This window comes from Dromaius novaehollandiae, chromosome 10, assembly GCF_036370855.1.
Source record: "Dromaius novaehollandiae isolate bDroNov1 chromosome 10, bDroNov1.hap1, whole genome shotgun sequence".
In the NCBI taxonomy this organism is placed as follows: domain Eukaryota; kingdom Metazoa; phylum Chordata; class Aves; order Casuariiformes; family Dromaiidae; genus Dromaius; species Dromaius novaehollandiae.
The window spans coordinates 21290751-21311450 of record NC_088107.1 but is presented as its reverse complement, the minus strand read 5'-3'; the positions used below and the strand labels follow the sequence as shown (position 1 = coordinate 21311450).

The window sequence follows — 20700 nt, the reverse complement described above, 5'->3', positions numbered from 1 at the left end:
TCAAAACTGCTGTAAATTTCCAGGATGCTGCCTGCGTCAGCGCAGCCGGCGAGAGCTGCCGCGCGGAGATTAGGGACGATCTCGAGCAGCTCGGGAGCCCACCACGCGCCGCTCTTCTGCAGCTGCAAGGGTCACCCGGGTGCTCAGTCCGCAAAGCCGGGGGGGACCTGAGAGCAGCCCGGGAAGGAAAGACAACTGCTGTCGAGCAAAGCGTTTGTGGACATCCGTGGTATTAGGCATATTCCACACAGAGGGCCGCCAATAAAATAGGGGATTTATTTTCTGATTTCAGACACATTATCACAAGATACCACAGGTATCAAGACTCTTGGTGCATTCGAAAAGGCGTTTTCAAGGGCAGGTCCCTTGGTCTCTTTAATGGGGGCAAAAAGGTCCTGCTGGTTCGTGTGCGGCTGGGACACACAGGGGAGGAAACGGCACGAATGGGACAAGCACACAGGTGTTTCCGAGGCATGGCCTGGAGGCAGCCGGCCTGTGTGCCGTGCTGCCTGCTAAACTGATCTGCAGGCTGGCAGGCGTCTCAGGGAAGGGTCTCAGGCCCCTGGAATAGAGGGAGGGAGGATCTTTGCTCTGACCCGCTAGAGCTATTCCTACATGCAGCTTCCATAACGCATGGAGGCTTCAGCCCTGTGAAAATTTGGTGTGAACTCATCGGATCTGTCATGAAATCAGTTGGCTAGCTCCACACGAACATCTTGTCAAGGTTAACCTTGAGATACAAATCTACAAGGCTTTCCAGACATTTGGACTCCAACCAGTCACTTAGGTTGTCACATCTTCTCTGCTCAAGCAACGGAATGGCCTCTCCTGGTGAGCAGCTGGCTTGTGCGGGAGACAGCAATGTCCAGCACCAGCGAGCGGCACTGCCTGCTGCAGAAACCATTTCGAGCCTCACGACCTTCCGCTCCGGTTGCAAGGCGTGACCGTACAGGAACCTCTAACGGCAAGTCGTACTCAGCTTGTACAATGCCAATTCCTCTTTGTCCACGTTGGCGGAGCCTCACTAGGAGGCCCTCAGATGGAAATGGCATGCGAGATACAGGACAAGATTCCCAGGTTCAGAACTTCCTTCTGGTTTAGCAGAGGGTGGCAAAGTCAAGTGAGTTTTGCCAAAGCAAAAGTCAAGTAAGTGTGAACTAAAATTTAAAGAATCCTGTCATTTTTTTTCTATTTCTAATCCAAACTAGCCTCATGGTCTGCAAGGCAATTTGGGGAATGTTCAAAACAAAGGGGCTAGCAGAAAGGACTATTCCTCCACCACTGATAACAGCCTTTTTTTCACTGTTCTCAGCCAGCCAGCCATCTGTAATAGCAAAGAGAAAACTAGGTTGTTCCACTTCTGACATGGCAGTATTCAGACAGCACATATTTTAACACCATTTGAAGACTCTTTGGATTCTGCAGCCCTGTGGCACTTGGAGCAACCTTTCAGCAGAAACAGATCTCTCCGCACCAAGAGCGCAAACACCGATCCCTCGAGCCAAAGCAGCCCTCGCCCTCCAGGACATGCCGCGTGCAGTGGCACAGATCTCTTCCATACAATAGTAGCTGGTGGTACATTGACGTGAATGCTGAACAACTCTGTGCAACATCACATTTCTGGCTGAGATTTTTTCCCTATTTTGGGTTTCTCACAGTGGATTATTTTGAATACAGCTTCACTGCCTGATCTGTTTACTTGTTAGGATTTCTTTTTTCCTGGAGAAAAGAAAAACAATAAATGTTTTATGAGAGCAGTATAAGAACAAAGTATGGAAAATCAAAGGAAAATCCTAAAATGAACTGTTCTTGCCCTGGGGCAGAGAACATGGCTGTAGCATCCTGGTGTTCCACTCATGGGGGAAAGTTTTGTTGTGCTCTTGTGAAATGTTACACAAGATCCAAACAGCTGCAGATATCTGTGTAACCCCTTCCTTGTCCTGCTGCAGCAGGTAGTTATCACGAGCCCTGTGTGCCGTGCACAGCACCGTCCCAAGCCTGCAGCCACATAGGGTGGGATTCAGCTGCCTAATTGCAGGCATCAATCCTGTGACGCCCTCAGGTTTTGTGCCTGGTGCAGCTGCCTCTCCAAAAGGACACAGGTCTCATGCAGAACCTGCGTTATACATTAGCCTTGTGCAGATGTCTTGGATACAGTAGTATGTCTAAAATAGCTCTAGACACCTATATTTAGGCAACTGGATATTTTACTCTCTTGTGCTGTATCAATGAAATCAGCAGGAGCTGCTCAGGCAACTGCAGGGCAAGGCCTTTAGATTTCTAAGTCTTTCAGGGAGGAAGGCTTCTCACCTTCTTAGACATTTGTACTCTGCTAGCCTTGTGTGGACAAATATTCTTAAATGTGTTTAATCGTATGTGATAGTCTGCGATAATCTCACAGGGAAGTGTTCCCTAACGCACTCACTTGCACGGTCAGAAAGTGCTCAGCGGCACAGCCAGGTCATTTGGCCATCACCACTGGCCACGAGCCGGTCCCAGAAGTCTAGCTGCCCTGGGCAGAGAGACTCGCAAGACAGCAGACTTGCAGTGCGTGCTGATGCATACGAGAGCCGACCAGCTACCCACCGGGCAGCGGTGAGCTGTATTTGTCACCTCACTATGTCACTACTGAGTGCTCCCAGGTGCTATCTCGAACACCGCACCGCGAGGGGAAGGAAGTTCCTGTGTGGCTGGAGGAGCATCAGCCAGTCTTGCTGGCTGATGCAAGAGCTGCAAAACAGGCTCTGTCCCTGGCTCTGCTGCCTGCTCCATCGCAGACCTGACCCAAAGCCCCTAGGGACACAGAGAGAGTCTTTGATTTGGATCTGGAATGCAATATCCATGAAAGTACCAGGGCCTTTTTCAGGTGCTCAGACGCTATCAAGTAGTTAACAAACCACCTACATAATCCTTAGGTGCTCCACTGTCCTGGCACTTTTGCCAATAAAAGTCCCTCCCTCCTATGTGCACCGAATGGCTGCCTGAAACTTTGAGGAACCGACCCTGCTAAGCAGCTGCTTAACACTCAGACATTGCGGCACTAAGCTTTTGTGAGCGTCAGCTACAGTAACTCTACTCTGCTTCCATCACCTTATCTGGGGAGGGCTGAATTCACAGATGTTTACACAAAAAGTGGGCAAAATTGTCTCTGTTCGCCACCCTGGAATTCCTCAACTTCCACGTTCCCAAAGGGGCCTAATTTCAGCAAAGGAAAGAAAGGCCAGGAGACAACTGAAAGGCTTCTGGCCAGTAAATTCATTCCAAATCCTTGTGTGCCTGTATTTGCAGAGGTTTTAAATCCAGGAGGACTCACAAAATGCAATTTGGCCTTTTCAGTGTTTCAAAAATGAGCCATAAAACTAACACTCTGGACCAATTCCGGTCTCTCTTCATATGAGTTTACCCATGCACCAGTGACTAGTGCAACTCCATGAAAGTCAATCAAGTGGTGAAGTTTCCACACTGAAATTACTGAAGAGAAGAACTTCTGTCATGCCAGACTGCACACAAAGCTTGGGGGAGCAGTTTCAAACCTGGAAGCAGAAAGTTCCCAGTTATGCAGAGCAGTTCATATCCCAGGAGCCTGTTTTTAATCATAAGCTCTACAACCCAGTTTCACAGCTCATGCTTTACTGCTTGAACAGCAGTTGCCAACTGGACAGAAACCTAGCTTGGTGTTTTCCAGTTGATGGGAAAGCTTTCCAAAGGATATTTGCTGGAGCAGCACAACAGCTTAGCATGATCCTTCCTAGAAATGAAACATGCACATCACTGCTTCCACTAAATGCACTCACTTGCTCTGGACAATGTGAGATTTCTAGCAGTACCTTGCTGAGTCCTCACAGACCGTACACCAGGGCTGCTTTAGACATAGGCAGAGCAGCAGTCTGCTGGAGTGGCAAAACAGCACTGCTACCCACCAGCCGTGGCTCTGCTAGCTGCCCCCTCCGCCCGTGCCAGCCACACCACCACCGTCGTACCCACGCTAGAGCCAGGAGGTGGGTAAAGCACAACCACAACGGGGCAGAGCGGCACTCTATGGTCTTGGCGGGCTCTGGCTGCTGTAGGAAGATGGCACTTGCCAGCCAAAGTCCTATGACACTAAGCTATTTTCTCTTCAACCTTCCTGTGGCAATATGCAGTTCATCTGTACTGCTGAGAAGCCTTGAGCCAGCTCTGCCTGGCACGTTTATAGAGCTTTTTGGGCACAACTGATTGCAGAAGCAGGTCCAGGTATTCCCAAAATTGAATTTGCTTGGCAAAATCTATTTTGATTTGAATCTTAAAAGAGGATAGAAAATAGAGACAGGTCACTGACACTTCCCCCATGGTTTTATTCTTGCCAGGGGCTGGTGGTGTAGCTTCAGCTGCATCCAAAACCGAGTGAACTTTTCAGCCCTTACTTCAGTGCAAGCTGACGTGCAATGTATTTTATCGGCACCAACTAGCCCAAGACCTCACGAACAGGGTAAGATGGCTTAAAGATAGTGTATGGAAGGAAAAGATTGTCCTTTTCAACTGTAACATTGTATCTATCTTGAGCGCTAACCACAGAGAAAGAAGTGCGACCTGTCAGAGCCCAGGAGCTAGAAAACACCCTACGTTTCTCTCCTGTTGTGATGCTGTAACTCACACTGTGATACATAGAAGTGCTTGCTGATTTCTCCACAGCAGTTTGAGAATCCTGCAACGAGTATTCCTCTGCATAGCTATGTGAGTAATGAAGAAAGTTTCCCATGGATATGCCAAAACCATCAAGATTTGGACCTATTTTTCCATTAGGAATATTGAGATCAGTCCAGTGAACAGGGCGAAAGTTCTGCTAACTCTGAACATCTTCAAAATCTGCTGTAACTGAGTGGCATGAAGCAGACATGATTTTTGCAAAGCTGAAACCTGGTCAGTTAAGCTTGGAGACTGCGCTTAACTAGGTAGTACTCCTAGTCTCTGTCTTTGGATATTTCAGTCTGAAGAGCAGGAGAGTTCCTGGTTCATCAGAAGAACGTCTGTTCAACGTGAATCTAATATTTGACAGTGCTATGGGCCAAACTCTAAGCCAGAATAAATGCATTAAATTTGGCACTTCTTTCATTCTTGAGCTATGACCTTGGTTTGTGAACTTACTTTGTTTTTCAAAGAATGAAATATTGAGTCACTAAAAGTGACAGTTGTAACACTGAGAGGGGGAGTGAAGCCACCAGAAGTTCTCTCTACTGCAGATGAGAAGATAGAAAAAAGCAGCTTCTTTCCTCAGCTTTATCGTTTTATGGCCAAAGCAAGTGAAGTCTGTTGGATTCTGCTGGCTCTCTCTGAGATGCCTGGGTGTGATGACAGTAAACATTAGTCATGATCACAGTGTTGTTTGTCCTGTAGGTACAGCTGGGTTTTGTACTCGGGTAATGAGTGTCTCTACAGGGAAGGTGAACCTATGCCAGTTCAAAAGAAAAACGCTTGCTCCGTTTGGCCTTTCTTCAGAGACGCAGCGGGAAAGAGTGTAAAGAGCTTTCCTTGTCTTGTCTGGCTCTGCTGAATCACAGTCCCAGCACTCACAGCACACGGGGATTGTTCCCCAATGATTAACCCAGGAGACAGGTCAAAAAGAAGGAGAGAGGCTGAGCTCTGGTTTTGAGGGAGCGGCCTGCAGCTCTGAGAAAGGTCTTGCCATTCGCTTGCTCTCCTGCACTTTGGGTTGCTCTGGGAGGTGTTCACTGACACCTTAGTGCTAGCCAGCAGCAGTGAAACTCCACCCTGACTTCAAAAGAGAGTGAAAGTGGTTCGATCCTAACCCAATCATTGCTGGGTTTTCTATTAAAGACACCCCAAAACGGTTGTGAGTTATGCCCAATAAATTTAATAATTGATGAAACCATACCAAGGGACAACTACAAAATACAAGGCAGATGTGAAAAACGATGGCATAAAAGTGAGAAGGAACATTGTCTGCGATGAAAAATAAAAGCAAAATACACTTAACAGAGGATATGGATTCAGATATAGCACGCACGGTCACATACAACACCGCATTAGTAACAGTACACACAGATACTCATTATTCTGGGGCTTTTCACAATGGCTGCCTCTTAATCCTCCACTTCATCCCAGATGACGAGCAAATTGATGTTCTTACTCTCTTACATAAATTCTTGTGCACACAACATCATCAGCACCAAAGGTCTGGAAAAGAAATAGAAATCAATCAGAAGAGATGAAAACAGCCAACAGCGAATACATTTTTTTAATGTTATTTTTACTATAGTAGCTAGTTCTATAGCAGAAATACAATTTCCTACATCCTGTGACAGATGAGAGTAAAGAAATGAGTCATTTTGGAAGAGGAATGCTTTATAGGTGACCTACTCTTCCAAGCACGATGAATTCTGTCAGAATGATAAATGGCCCAGAAATTCCCTTTTTTCTATAGTTTCTTGGCATGCATTTATAAATAAACATGAGAAAAGAATGAGAATTTGGAATGTACTGTTTTTATATTTAGAAACAGTTGTAGCACTTTGAACTGGAAATGCTGAGGACAGAATTCAGAATAGATGCCATTTTCAAAAGGTATTCTTTGATATTTGCAGGTCTAAATCAGGGTAGTTCGAATGAAGTCAGTGGAGCAACATTGAAGATCTGGTGGATGTCTACCTATAACCTGTGAATGTAATGCTGCTGTAAGATGTTGATCAGCATACTAGCAGACTCGGATCTGTTCTTCCAGAACTGTAATGTGAGTAGCGTCAATCACAGCCTTCTTTCAGGATACTTTGGCCTTAACCAGTGAATCTGTTGGCTATTGGTCTGAAATGAGGGCACATAATGAAGACTTAATCTAGTGGAGACCAAACTCATTTCACACAACTGAAAACAATGAGGTCTCACAGATGTTTGATCACTACACATCTGAGAGTCACTGACTTACTAGAGGCTATATCCCATTATTATCTTATTTCTCATACCAAATTCAGTACTTCAGAGTACATTGACTGTCCCTAGACAGTCCTAGAGCTGCTTTTATATATTATACCATTGACTAAAACAGAGTTTCAGCTATGCATCTGGAAGTCTGCTGTTTTTTTAAATCACCCTGTAGTACCGCACTGCACTTTAAAAGGCAATTCTACCATGGCAAAATTGCAGTATTGATTACCAGGACATTCAGGCAGAACTGTGGTTGTGGGAGCTGTCTGAGAAGGCCACCTAAGCTCCAGAGTGTTTGTATGTAATTTCAGGTCAGGAAGGCTAAAATCTAAGTAATCAGTTAAACATGAAGGAAATAAATAACTGTGCAAAAGTGAGGAAACCCTGACTGCAAAAAACTTCACGTGCAGCAGCCGTTCAGCTACACCAACAGACAGTTTCAAGCTCACAGCTACCTCTGTGAGCACCTCACAGTTGCGAGGTGGGATGCTTGGCTGTGCTAACTGCCAAGGTCTCACGGGAAAAAATAATTAAGACCTACTTCAGTGTGCCATGAAAATTCAGCTGGACTTTATTTGCTTTAATGCTTCTCACACTTGATTTGACCAACACTTTTTTGAAAGGACTTGGCTTTAAAACCACCTGTGGCTTACATTTTGTTGACTTTGCTGAGGAGAAAAGCTTGTTAGTATTTTGGCTGGTGAGAAATTACAAGGATAAAGGCTTTGCTTTTATGTCTATGAAGAGTTTATCTTATCAATCTTTATATAATTTTTTAAATTACACATGAAAATGTCTGAAAATTAACATTAAAGGATGCAGTTAGTTCTCTGCTGCCCACAGCACCAGCCACAAACACCCTTACTATGGCTCCTTTGAATATTCCCAAAATTATACACAGAGGCAAAATCCAGACTGTGAAGATATCAAACCCATGCAAAGCCCCATTACTAATAATCAGCTCCTGAGTACCATATAGTCACTTGGCTCTTTTCAAACAGCCAGGCATCCTTTCCTTGAAGACCCAGCTTAGGTTTATGTGGCCTCTGACCTGTTACAGGAATGAGCTGCATTTTTTAGCACTTAGATTTTATACCTTACAGGCATTCAGTTGGTTAGCCACCTAATTCCTTACTTAAGCACACAAAGAAATGGCTGCAGTTGTCATTGTATGCATGGTTTAAATGTTAATTTACAAAAGTAAGGTGTGTTCCTATCTTATTGTAGCTTACTGGCATTGTTGATAAAACGCCATTACATGTCGCTAAAAAAAAGCAGAGAGGAGCATGTTCAAACCAGGTACTTTCCTTTCTTTGTGGATATGCATGGGACCTTGCTTTTCAGGCATGTTGAACTCATTTGCGCAACCCATATTTTGAAAGTGAGAAGCCCTATTAAAACTGAGGAAACCAAATGCAAATAAAGTATTCCCCAGCCTCAGAGTTGTTTAATCAAACTTCAAAATGAACCTAACACTTCACTCTGCTAACAGAGGGCAGAGCCCGAAGCCCTTCTGTGGCTGCAAACCTACATCTGGCCAGGCTGCAAGAGTGGGCCCACACAGGGGCAACAAACATGGCCTGAGACTAGGACGAGCTTACAGTGCCTTGTAGCACAGTAAAGATCCAGATCTGCAGCATCTTCTGGAGTAGGCACTTGGTGGGAATTTTGGCTATGTAGAGAAGTCAAGAATAGACCTAAGTTCCAGCATATTATCTGATATGAGAACTAAATGATGTATCCAGGTATGGACCAGAATAAACAAGATAACATATGAAATCAACTAAATACGTTAGAACAAACTGGTATTTCCCTTGGCAGCTGGCAGCACCCCTGGAGAGTTTGTGTCACTGTCTCACACTTTCAGGTTGAAATAATATCAGTCGGATCTGTGTCACTTTGCTGAATGGTTGGAAATCCTTGCAACATCAAGGCTTTCAAGCTCTCGGTACTTCTGAACAACAGCTGCTGACTGTAAACTCATGGAATGCCATTCTCCAGTACCAGATGTATATAAATAATGACACATAAAAAAGTATGAATACACAAAGTTGTTTGGAATAGTCTTTATCAAATACAGTTATGCAGTGAAAAAATAAAAGGAAATAAACCTTCTTAAACAGAGCAAATTCCTTCATCTGAACTGAAACATCTAATGTACGGCTGGGCCAAAGCTCAGGGGAAGATCCAAATGAAATGTTTGTTATTCCTCTAGCCTTCACATTCAAATCCTTGTATTTAGGGGTAGGATGGAGCAGCTTAATATCTATGGTTCTAATTCTAGATTGGAAAGAAGTGACAGCTCCTGCTAGAAGAAGCAGACTTTCAGGTTTTCTACAATTCAAAGAAGCAGAACTTTCTAAGAAAAAGAGAGAGAACTTGGCTATTTGGTGGTGAAATCCAACCAGAGCAGCTCAAAAGAGTGCAGCACTACGAAATCTCAATTGATACCTAATGAGAAGACGCAGGATTTTCAAACACCACCTGCCCATCAGCTTGCAAAGCACCCACTCACCTTACAAAACGCTGCAAGGCAAGGCTTCTGTCTAAATCTAAAACAGGTTTTTAGGTGTACAATCACTGCAAATTACAGATCAGTTTTCTTTAGTTGGCTTGTCACAATCTGTAGCTAAAAGAGTCCAAAAACACACCGCAAACAAAGCTTTGCAAGGGAGTAATGCAGTAAGTTGACCTCTCTCAGTTCACTCAAGATCTGATGACCACTGACATCAGTAGAAATTAAACAGGAACCACAGAGCAATTATATATTATTGTACGGGTAAATCAGCTTTTTAAAGGTCTTCTTTATAAACATTTTCTGAGGAGCCTTTGTGATATGTGGAAAACACAGTATAATTAGGAAAACTGTCATTGAAACAATCACCTGGAAAAGATCACTTCTGCTAGTGTATGCAAAAATCCCGTTATCTGATCACGACTGACCAACCTACAGAGGCAGCTTACAAAAGGAAGAGAGAGTACATAAGTAAATAAATGGAGAAGAGAAGATACTGCTTAAATGAACAGCACTTTCCATTATCAGGAAAAGTTTTGCATGTATCCACTTGCGATGGCCTCCATGTGTACACATGCATCCTGTAAAACAGAAGCAACACTCCCTCCAACAGGATAAAATCAAGTATCTCTTTAAATCTTTAAACTGATGACACTTAATCCATCATGATGAATTAATCTTGTCCGGATACAGATTTTCACAATAAAGACATACCGTTTATTCCCTTCCTCCCCGTGACTCTCAGAATGGAGTCTGATCATTATTGGGGACATAGTCACAAAAGGTACAGCCCCCACTTTCAAACTTGGATACCAATAGCCAGTCGCCCAATATATGATCTTACTTTCTGTGGGACATCAATGGACAGGACTGTGCAAAAACAGGTCATTTATCAAGGTATCTAAATGTTCGATATCTGTGTTGGAGAACTGCAGCATTATACAGTTTCCTCAGAGTGAAGCAGCAAGTGAATGGCAGAAATAAGAACACTAGTCAGTAGTACCTCCCAATACTAATACTGAAATCCTGTACCCAGCAACCCTCTAAGCTGCAATTGATACTATAACAGGCTGTACACAGGATCAGATCCATCCAGGATACAAAGGCTTTGGCTTCTTTCTTTGTTTTTGTGTTTGGGAACGTGCCCCAGACCAGGCATTGCTATAGAGCAGGGACTGCAGATCTCTAAGCCCCCTAGTAAATCCCCTCGTGATAAATATTAAATTAAAGCTTTAGGACCATGCAATACATACGTATGCATGATTATAGGCTTCTGGACTTTTATCAGGGCTGCTTTTATTGAGGTCAGCAGCAAAACCTCCACTGACCTCAGTAAAAGCAGACCCTCCTTTTGATAGCTGATTTCATTTAAGATCACACTTCAGAAACTAAAGAAAAGTTAAACCTTGAAGTAGTTTAATGTTGTTCAATACAAGGCTTAGGCACATCACACATCTCAGCATTCAGCTGCAAAGTATCCTTCCAAATCTGCGTCGACCTTTCTCACCCACTATGTTTAATTTCAGAAGCCAGTAATATCATTTAAAAAATGTTCACCCACTCATCTAGGCTCCACAGTTCACCAGTTTTAATCTACTATGACATGATTTTTCTGGGGAGAGAAAGGAGGATGAAAACCATGCTTGAAACCCCACAATGTCCTGATCTTTGACCCTTGCTATAATTGATTCTGAGAACCCCTGTGTGATATGTGAACTGTGTAAAATGTGGTTTGAGGCTGTTTTTAAAGCTCCTCTTCAGTAATCACCCATTTTAAAATGTTGTGTTATAGATTAGACTAAAATCTATAGAGGCACGAGCAGCTATGAAAGCAGCAATGCAGATAAAGACAGATCATAAATGTTTCTCATTTGAAAAGCCAACATTTGGAAGCAGCATCCTTTAACTTTGTAAGAGCAGACCTTTTGTTCTTTTGACTTACAGGAATGATTGACAGCTCATTAATGTCCCTGACAAAAACACACAGCAACAGCAAAAACATTACAGATCATAAAAGAAAGTTAAAGAAGGAAAAAGCATTATAATAGCCTGAATCCCAGATCTTAATTTTCAGACATGTAAATAAAATATATATTTTGGGGGATCAAGACTGATCTTGATTGCACGAGTGCTAATCCAGAGTAACTCCTGAGTGTGGTGTGGTAAATAAGGATATTCTGTCTCTGTCATTACAATTTTAAAGTATAATACAGTATAGTCTGAAGATACATTCAAGACAAAAACAAAGTGAACTCTGATGGTGATCTATCCTTTTTGCCTCCTTTGCTTGCATATTTCATGTAATTTTTGTATCTAGATTATTCAGTACTTCTAAAACTGCAGCACAGAAATCCCAGCAAGGGCATCAAGTGAGATTAGAATAAACAGCACCAAATAAAGGAGTTGCAATATTCTAGTGTGTTAGCAGCACCTTTTTTAGACAGTGGAGCTTGATCTTGCTGCCCTGATTCAGGTGAAAGAAAATCATTTTAGTGGCAGAATTTATGGTAATGTAACAAGTGACCTGTAACTCTTTCTAACAGCACTGGATACCTATATCTGCCATAGCATGAGCCAAATATTATTCACGCTACTGATAAGAGTAATCTCATTCACCATGCTAAAAGGACCTAACGAGAACTAAGAGACAGACTAACTGGTACCTGCAGATAAAGAAAACCTTTGCTAACTGAATAATTTGTTCCCAGCATCTGTGTACCAGAGGACATGATGTGACATGAAAGACCATCTTATTGCTCCAAGGGAATATCTTTGAATAACATAAGGAACTTCTTCTGCCAGGATGCAAAAAAGATTGATAATTATACTGTAATATGGTTTCTATTTTAGCTCTGTGGCAGTCATGACAATTCAACACTGATTTCCTTTTTTAATGTGTGATAATAAATGCATTTTATTTAACATGCTGTGTTAGAGAGAAAAATACATCCTTCTACTAGGGGAATGTCATAATCTAATAGACCCCCTAAGCAATGCGACACATTAGGTCAAAATTACATGGCAAAGCTCCAAGATCTATGCAGCCAGTATTAGCAGAGCAAAACTCATTCCTCACCCCCCGCCTGTTGCCCCAAACCTATTTCCCATTCCTGCCTCAGTCTAGGACAATTTAGATTCCTTCTTGCAACTTTTTCCACACGGTATATGAGTTTTTTTGATTTGTTCTGCAAATGCATGGTAATAGCTAGGAAGGAGACTCAAGATGTCTTGAAAGATTTCTTGGATGGTGAAACAGGAGCAGAGAGTTTGAGAAGAAACATCAGACTTATAGACTCGATAAGCTGCTATATCGCAGGCTCTACCCCATGAAAGACATTTTCCCAACTGCAGAGATCCAAAAGTTCACAGGAATGTGGTTTCCTCCTGCATATTTAAGGAGTCTTGCCAGAATGGAAAAAGGGCAAGCTCCCCAAAGAACCTCAGGAAGGGTTTAAGAAGAGAAAATATTCTTAAGTAAGTAGGGAGGTTTGAGCGGTTTGATAATGGGAATTGCTACATTTAAACTGATATGTGGAGGAAAAATGCATGAGAGTGAATTTCAGCTCATAAAGAAACCTAACCAAGTTGGGAAGATCGAAGGAGAAAGACAGGAGAAGACAAAGAAAGATCCCTTCTTCTCACTATGATCCTAGTCTTGCAGAAGTAAGATATAAATGGGGTTTGCAGACTCAAGTCCAAGGAATATTTCCAAGCATAAGAAAAAATAATCTAATTAGGATCTTTCTTCACTGGAGGGATGAAAAATCCCAAAACAACTGAGAGGCAAGAGATCAAAAGAGATCTCAAAGTCTTCCCACTAATTGCTCCTATTCCTACCCTTGCCCCATGTCATAGTTGAGGGATACGCACCAGTCAACCCCTTTGGGGTAGTTCAGCTTGTAAAGCCCGAATAACGGCCTGGAGGGAATATCCTGAGGTTCTAAAAGTATGGGCTAGACACAAGAAAATGTAGCTTTGCTTACCCTCTTCTGTCTTCTCCCAAACAGCAGGACCCTTCCCGGCCTCCCAGAAGAGTTAATTTTGGGCCATCTCAACTTCTCCAAAGAAACTAGAGACCTCACATTCACCATCATTACCCCTAGAAAGGCCTCCTCATTAACTAAACTTCAGGCTTTCAGAGGATTTTGAACATGTTGACCCAAGTGTTTAAAAGAGTTGGACGTTCAATCCCATCAAATATCATGAGGATCTTGAAAATCTCTGTCTTGAGGACAAAGTAATGTCCTAATATCTAATAAAGCAAAAGAGGCCATTATGCTTCAGAAAAGGGGTAAAAGGATAGAACTGAGTATCATATTAAATAGTGAAATAAAGAGAGAGCAGTTAATATCAGAATAGTTAATACATCACTACATACAGTTTATATATATATATATGTACACACAGTTGTATATATCAGTTAATATACAGAATGATCTGGATCACTTGGAAGCAAACACTACATTTTGATACAGGCCATGGTAAAAGTCATACATTGCAAAGAACAAACATAGTCCCAACTTGCAGGAGAGGGGAAGGGGATCTGTCTAGAGAATCAGAAACCAGGAAAATTACTTGCGATCATAGTCAGCTGAACATGAGGTCCCAGAGCAAGGATTGACACAGTCATCGTGAATAAAACAGAAGAATTTCCAATAAGAGTAAGAAGATCAAGTCACCACTGCATCAGGTGCTACTGTGGTTGCTAGCGAAATAGCGTGTGCAGTTCTGGTGTCCATTGTTCAAAAAGGAAATGGATAAATTGGAGCAGGTTCATAGAAGCACTGGAAGAATGACTCAAGCAAATCTTGCTTTATACTGAAGGACTCGAGGTTTTCCAATAGTTTAGCTAAACAAACAGAAAGTTCTTCTAAGAGGTGGCTTGATCAGTGATGTTAAGAGAGGTATTTGCAATAATGAAATTTAGGCATCTTATTTAAGTCCTCATATACACAATATGCCATGGCTGGAAGTTTGTTCTAGACAGATACAGATTAGAAGTAAGGTTTTGTCATTTTAATGACAAGGGACACTAACCAGTGAAACAACTTATCAAAAGTTAGGATCAAGTTTCTATGACTGGAAATATTTTAACCAGAAGGAGGTTTCTAATTTTCTAATAACTTTTCTAATTTATACCCTAATTTGAAAAATAATTAATTCAGAAAAGCCCAATAGACTGTATTATGCAAAGAATCAGAGACTGTATTATACAAAACATCAGACTAGATGGCTTTATAATCTTTGAATCTCTCTGGTTTCTTAACCAATCTCATTCTTCTTCCCCAGCTGGGTAAGTTCATGTTGCTGATTGCAGGAGACAACTGTATTATGATTACCTCTCCTGCTTTGCCTGGAAGAGTTCACTTTGTTCAGCAGCTGCCTCACTAGTTTTTTTGCTTAAATAATAAACTACAAAAATATATTGTTAGAGAGCTGGGAAAATGATATTGGAGAATGAATTGTGTTCACTCCATTATATATAAAAATATAAAGCAGAGATCAAAGTACTTTGCTCCTAAACTATTTGGATAATACAAAGAATTTCAGTGGTGGAGCCAAAAGAAATTATCAAGAATTTGAATATTCATTCTATAGAAACCAGTGTGATTTCATTAACAGCACGCACCTCCTCCTAAGAGAGGGCTGAACTGTTCCAAGATGTCTGGAATAGCATTAACACTTTAAAAGCTTTTTGTTTATACTGGTTAGGTTAGGTGTGGGTCTTTTTTGTTTCAGATGTGATCTTAAAAACATAGCTCCAACTGCTTTAGAGAAACATTGAAGAGGCTGTTTGTTTTTTAAAGTGCAAGGGTTTAGTTAGTCCGATAGCTTGAAATAAAAACTCCCTGCTTTGATGTTTTCTTACCCCTCACTCCAGCAGCACGTCTCCTAAGCCCAAACTGATGAGGCATAACAGTCCAGTCAACTGAATTATCCAGAACTCCCTAGTAGGAGCATGCACAATGCAACGATTCTGGACTCGAGCTGAACTGTTTCTTGTTACCCAGGCAAATTGTGCCCACACCCAGTTGTGAGTAATTGTTTCATTACTGTAAATGAGCGAGTGAGGAAAGACTGAGTGAAAAGAACTCAACTCTAACACAAATAAGTACAGTATAAATAAATAAACTGCGTGTGATTTATGGCATAGATGGGGAGGCAGTTGCAGTGGTGTGGTACAAAACGGCTGAAGTAACCCTGCTGCTTTGTGGAGGGTCACACAGGAATGGGGGGATGCTGGCCAACAGCAAATGGGCAAATCAGTGGATTTCTCACAAACTCGTGAAAGCAGTTCTGAACTCGGTTCAGAGATGACCAGGAACCTGGGGAAGGTGGCAGAGGTGGGTGCGAATTATGTGTTCTTCATGAACAGAATGAGATTTGAGCATGCTAACATGCCACATTCCTCCTGCTGTACACCATGGGATTGTGTATAAGAAGCAATACATTATGCACAGGCCTAAAAAAAGAAGGTTCTCCAGAAATGAGGTCAAATGCTTTGATCTCAGTTTCACCAGAGAAAATCTGCAATAAATCAAATAATGAATTCTTTGGTATTATTATGGATTTACAGAGCAGAAGTGGCCCATGTGTGACTACTATTCTACCAACAGAAGTACAGAGAAAGCTATAGCATCAATGAAATGCAAGTAAGAACCTGCAAATATCTTCATTCATTCTTCAAAAACATTTAAAAAAATGAAAAAAATGTGATGTGTGAATTCTACTGTAAAGGATTATGAAAATGGTGGTTTTCCAGACAGATTTAAGTAAGGAAAAATAGTAATAATCATATTACATAGCAACAAAAAACTATAAATACGTTGTTTGACTTGGGCAGAATCACTCACCAAAATCAGCTCATCATTAGCTAATTCTCGAGTCCAGTATGTTTTAGGGCCATCCCCCTCAATGAGAGTTTGTTTGCAGTAGATCTTGTTTTCATTCTCCCAAGTGGCCAAACTCTGCAGGCAAGAAAACCATTAGGAATAACATTAATTATATTCCCTGGCAGCATGAGGCAGAGAGACAACAATGAGCAGCAGTGAGAATAATTGCTGCAGTAAAGGAGCAACACATAGACAGGTAAAGTGAAGAGGCATCAGTGGAAAGTGGTGAGATCAAAATTAAGGTGTCAGTGGGTGTTTTGGAGATATTTATATATTAATGAAGTAATTGTAAATATGTCTTTTCAATTTAAATCTGCATTTGTTTCCAAATTAAAAAGCCATTCTGTTTTCAGAAAATGCTTAATGTTCGAAAGTATCATTTAGAAACGTGTAATGAAGTGGTGTCAACATTCCCAGGCATCTCTGTACACATGTGGTTTGATCTGACATGTTATTTATCACTGCAGAGTCCCCTCAGTGTAAAAGCATCAAGAATCGTATGTATCATTTTGTGGTCATAAATAATACAGTACTTGCCACTTCTAACCTTTCATTCTACATGGCACTGTGCCAAGTTAACTGTATGTTAAACACATATTGTCCTAACAAACCAGAACAAATCAAAACTAAATTAAAGAAACTTTGTTAGAATTCTAGTGTTTGTGATACTTCTTTTTTAAGGTGGGTTTGGAGATTGAAATAGCCAAAGGCATTTTTCAAAGCATTTGAATAATGACTATAAAACTACTGAAAAATGAAAAATCATAGGATTTTGCTCAGCTTTCTCAAGCAGGCAAGCCGTGGCTTTCTGTTGCTTTTCATTCTAGCATTGAACTATTGTTCTACAATGCAAGAGAACAGCTGTGCAGAAGGGTCCCCTGTAATGAATGTGCAAGTAATCGCTTTACAACTAGCACATGGGGACATTCATTAGTCTGTCATTATGTATGTGTGTGTGTGTGTATGTCTGTACGTGCATGTATGTTTATGTTTGCATAAACTCAAGTTAACACCTCCCAGACTTTCCAAAGGAAAAACTTTTCCTTGATTTAAAAGTAGCTGCTCCTCTTATAAATGATTTTTTTTCAAAACAATAGTTTTTAAAAGCCAACAAACCATCTCAAACGGCAGTCGTAGAAGCTCTGCCTTTCTCTGCAACTACACGGAACCCCTCTTTGTCTGTGTGAACAATAGATCAAGTTAGCTGGCAGAAAAAACCCCTCCACCTCATAAAGTGTATCAAAATCTACCATCGGTCAGCTATTTTGCCAGGTATTGCAAATTACATTCTGAAGTACTCTTTTATTATCTGTCGGTTTCTGCTCTGTAGCCACATCTCGGTTTTATACACGCAGCAGTACAACTCATTCTCAGACTGGCCTATAAATAATTTCACAGCACATGGAAAAAATTTACCACTTCACAAAACACATTTCGTTCAGATTTTTCCAACTTTCAAAGCCTACAGCCGTAATTATCTTTTCCATCTGCAGCAATAAATCCTTTTCTAGAAAAAGTCACATTTATTGTATATGTATTATGCACGAAGACATTAAAATACTACTTTTGCCGAGCAATATAAATTAACAAAGCCAGCAACATTTCCTGAACAAACTGTTAAATAGATGGTAACTCATGCTAGAAGAAGTGGATGTTCTGAATGTTCACTCTTTCCCAGAATCTGCCCCCTTTCTTCATCAATTTTAATTCAGAGCAATTGCACTGAAGACAGTGAGTTCACCCCGAATTTTTTGTGATGCAAATAGTGCCAGGAACAGGTTCGAGAACTAGCAGAGATTATATTCTGGAGAATAGGTTATTTCACCATCATAGGATCCTTTTAAAACTGTATTCTTTATTTGGGACTACCCTCTGACACGCTTTACTCCTATGTCAAATAACCTTATAAATGTCAGCAAGCGTGCTCTTCGAGGAAAGCTCGAGCAAAGGGTAACAAATCCAGGGTAACAAATCCAGGCCTTTGTTAACTCTTTTCACCTACGGCAGGGGCCCAGCTCTCCAGTACCCTGGATCACATGTATCCACACCAGTGAGAAGTGGGTGTAGGATGCTGCTGCCGTAGAGCAGCAATACACCCCCACCGCTGCCATCTACAATTCCTGGGGGTGCGTGTGTGTGTGCGTGTGTGCGTAGAGGAGCAGGCGGCTCACACGCAGAAACAACCCCGAAACACTCCAGTGACTGACTCCCTAATGCACTTCTGCACAAGGAGCTGGCGCAAGACCGCCTGCAAAGGCCGCTGGCTGAAAGTCCATCTTACACTGTTGCAGACATATCTGAACAGCGAAGATGCACCTTTGAAAGGGAGTCAAGAGGATTTCAGCCCAAAACTACCAACAGCCTGTGATCCTACTTGTGAACTCGGCTGATTCCTTTTAGGACAAAAGTTATGTCAATTTGTGCTCTAAATCCTGACTCCTGAGGTCTCTCTCGCTCCACCGTTCCCCACGCTGCTGTCAGGGGCAGAGGCTGGGGAGGGTCTCCCCTGCGGCTGAGGTCTCACAGGGGAGAGGGAGGCAAAGCAAGCGGGACACAACCCTGCCCACCAAGGAGCGGGCAAGCAGACGCTCGAGCTGTGCTTTCAGACCTGCTGCGCTCTGCTGCCTTCAGATTTCAGTTTTACCCTGTCCTGCAAGGGGGGGAACGGCAGATGAGGGATAAGGCGAGCTGCAGCCCCCAAGAAGCGTTTCTGGGAGGCAGCGGGCGGAGGGTGGCGATGGGAGAGCGGCAGCACAAGCGTTTGCCCCACGTAAGAAGAGCCGGGAAGGTGGCCGGAGGGGCAGAGCCGCTCCCACGGCTCCCAGCGCACCCACGGACGTGCACCCACGGACTTGCACCCACGGACGCGCACGGAGCTCTCCTCCTACCCTGCACTTTCGCCCGTCCACCGTCTCCTCCTCGAAGCTCTCGCCGATTTTGAAGTTGATCTCGGTGGTGCGGACTGTGGTGGAAGTCTTGATGTAGAACTGGTCCCCGTCCTGGCGGATCTCCACGTGGGGCTTGGAGGCGGCGGCCACCGCCACCTTCCTCAGCATGGCATTGACACCTGCGCGACACGGCGGCGGGCAGGGCGTGAGCCCGCCGGCCGCGCCGGGGCTCCGCGGCCGGGCCGCGCGGGTCTCCCCCACCCCACCCCACCCCACCCCGCCGGGGCGCCGCGCCGCCGCTCAGGGCCCCCGCTGCCGCCCCTCCGCGGGGCTGCCCCTCCGCGGGGCTGCCCTTCCGCGGGGCTGCCCTTCCGCGGGGCTGCCCTTCCGCGGGGCTGCTCCTCCGCGGGGCTGCGCGGCCGCGGGGCTGCCCTTCCGCGGGGCTGCTCCTCCGCGGGGCTGCGCGGCCGCGGGGCTGCCCTTCCGCGGGGCTGCCCTTCCGCGGGGCTGCCCCTCCGCGGGGCTGCGCGGCCGCGCTCGCCGCGCCTTACCCAGCGCCTTGAGGAGCTCGTCGAAGTTCTCGCTGCTGCGCATCTTCCAAGTGCCGGCGAAGTTGGGCATGGCGGGGCGGGGACGCGGCGCTGCTGCTCGCTCTGCGGCTCGGGCACCTTGTGAGCGGGGCGGACCGCGGCGGCGAGAGCGGTCACACCCCCGCGCCCACCCCCTCCCGCGGGACCCGGCCCCCGCCGCCGGGCAGCCGCCGCCCCCGCTCCCGCCGCCCCTCGGCCCGCCGCCGCGGGGGCGGGCTGGCCGCGGCGGGAGGCGCCGGCCCCGGCGGGGGGGCCGCAGCAGCCCCGGGGCTCCCGGCGCGGCGCCCTCCCGGCGGGCCCCCGCACAGCGCCGCCGCGCCTGCCCCGCGCGGGCGCCCGCACCCCGCGGGCCGCAGCGGGGGCTGCAGTGTCGCTGCCCCCGGCCCCAGGCTGCCGCTCTGGGAGGGGGCACGGGGGGAGCCCCGGCGCTCGCCGCTCTCCCAGCGCCCTGCGGTGCTTTCGCCAGCCAGAGGACAGAGCCGCAGGCCTGGCAGGTCCTCCTGCCGCATGGCCGGCAGCGTGCCCACCGCACGCGCAAGCCTTCGCAGGGGAGCACATCAGGCTGTTCCCCACTTACTCAGCTCGACCCCAGCGCGCTAGGGATTTGAGCACCTATCTGTGCCTCTCACAGTCTCTACACCGCTTCCATGTCTCTGCTTTGAACCTCTCAATTTCAGGTCAAAGATGCTGCAGGTTGAAGCTCATGTATGTATCCACACGACTAAGTGGCACAGGATTTGACTGGTAAGGGCACATGGAGCTTTCCTGCTGCTGTTGTGCATAAGGAAATACTCAAAACGTACAGAGGTCTGTGACTTCCCACTCAGAACAGAGCCAGACGCATTTTAATTGCAGGAAACCCTTTGCTGAGCCAGCTTCACGGCACATTCACAGCC

The 20700-nt window shown here is 44.5% G+C and overlaps 1 protein-coding gene across 1 annotated transcript; it reads right to left on the bottom strand.

Moving 5' to 3' along the window:
- Positions 1-5828: 5828 nt before the first annotated feature.
- Positions 5829-19923, bottom strand: CRABP1 (cellular retinoic acid binding protein 1). The gene is made up of 4 exons (XM_064517543.1): positions 19766-19923; positions 19215-19393; positions 16288-16401; positions 5829-6174 (listed from the first exon to the last, which is right to left on the bottom strand). The coding sequence occupies exons 1-4, from the start codon at positions 19833-19835 to the stop codon at positions 6124-6126; spliced, it is 414 nt and encodes a 137-aa protein (XP_064373613.1). The 5' UTR covers positions 19836-19923; the 3' UTR covers positions 5829-6123.
- Positions 19924-20700: the final 777 nt, after the last annotated feature.

What these genes read in the sequence shown, in the direction of transcription:
- CRABP1 (XM_064517543.1), bottom strand. Translation starts at nt 19,835, where the DNA reads ATGCCCAACTTCGCCGGCACTTGGAAGATGCGCAGCAGCGAGAACTTC. An exon ending in CGAGCTCCTCAAGGCGCTGG is followed by an intron (nt 19,394 to 19,765) that starts GTAAGGCGCGGC and finishes CGTGTCGCGCAG; the next exon opens with GTGTCAATGCCATGCTGAGG. An exon ending in CTAATGATGAGCTGATTTTG is followed by an intron (nt 6,175 to 16,287) that starts GTGAGTGATTCT and finishes TTTCTTTTCCAG; the next exon opens with ACCTTTGGTGCTGATGATGT.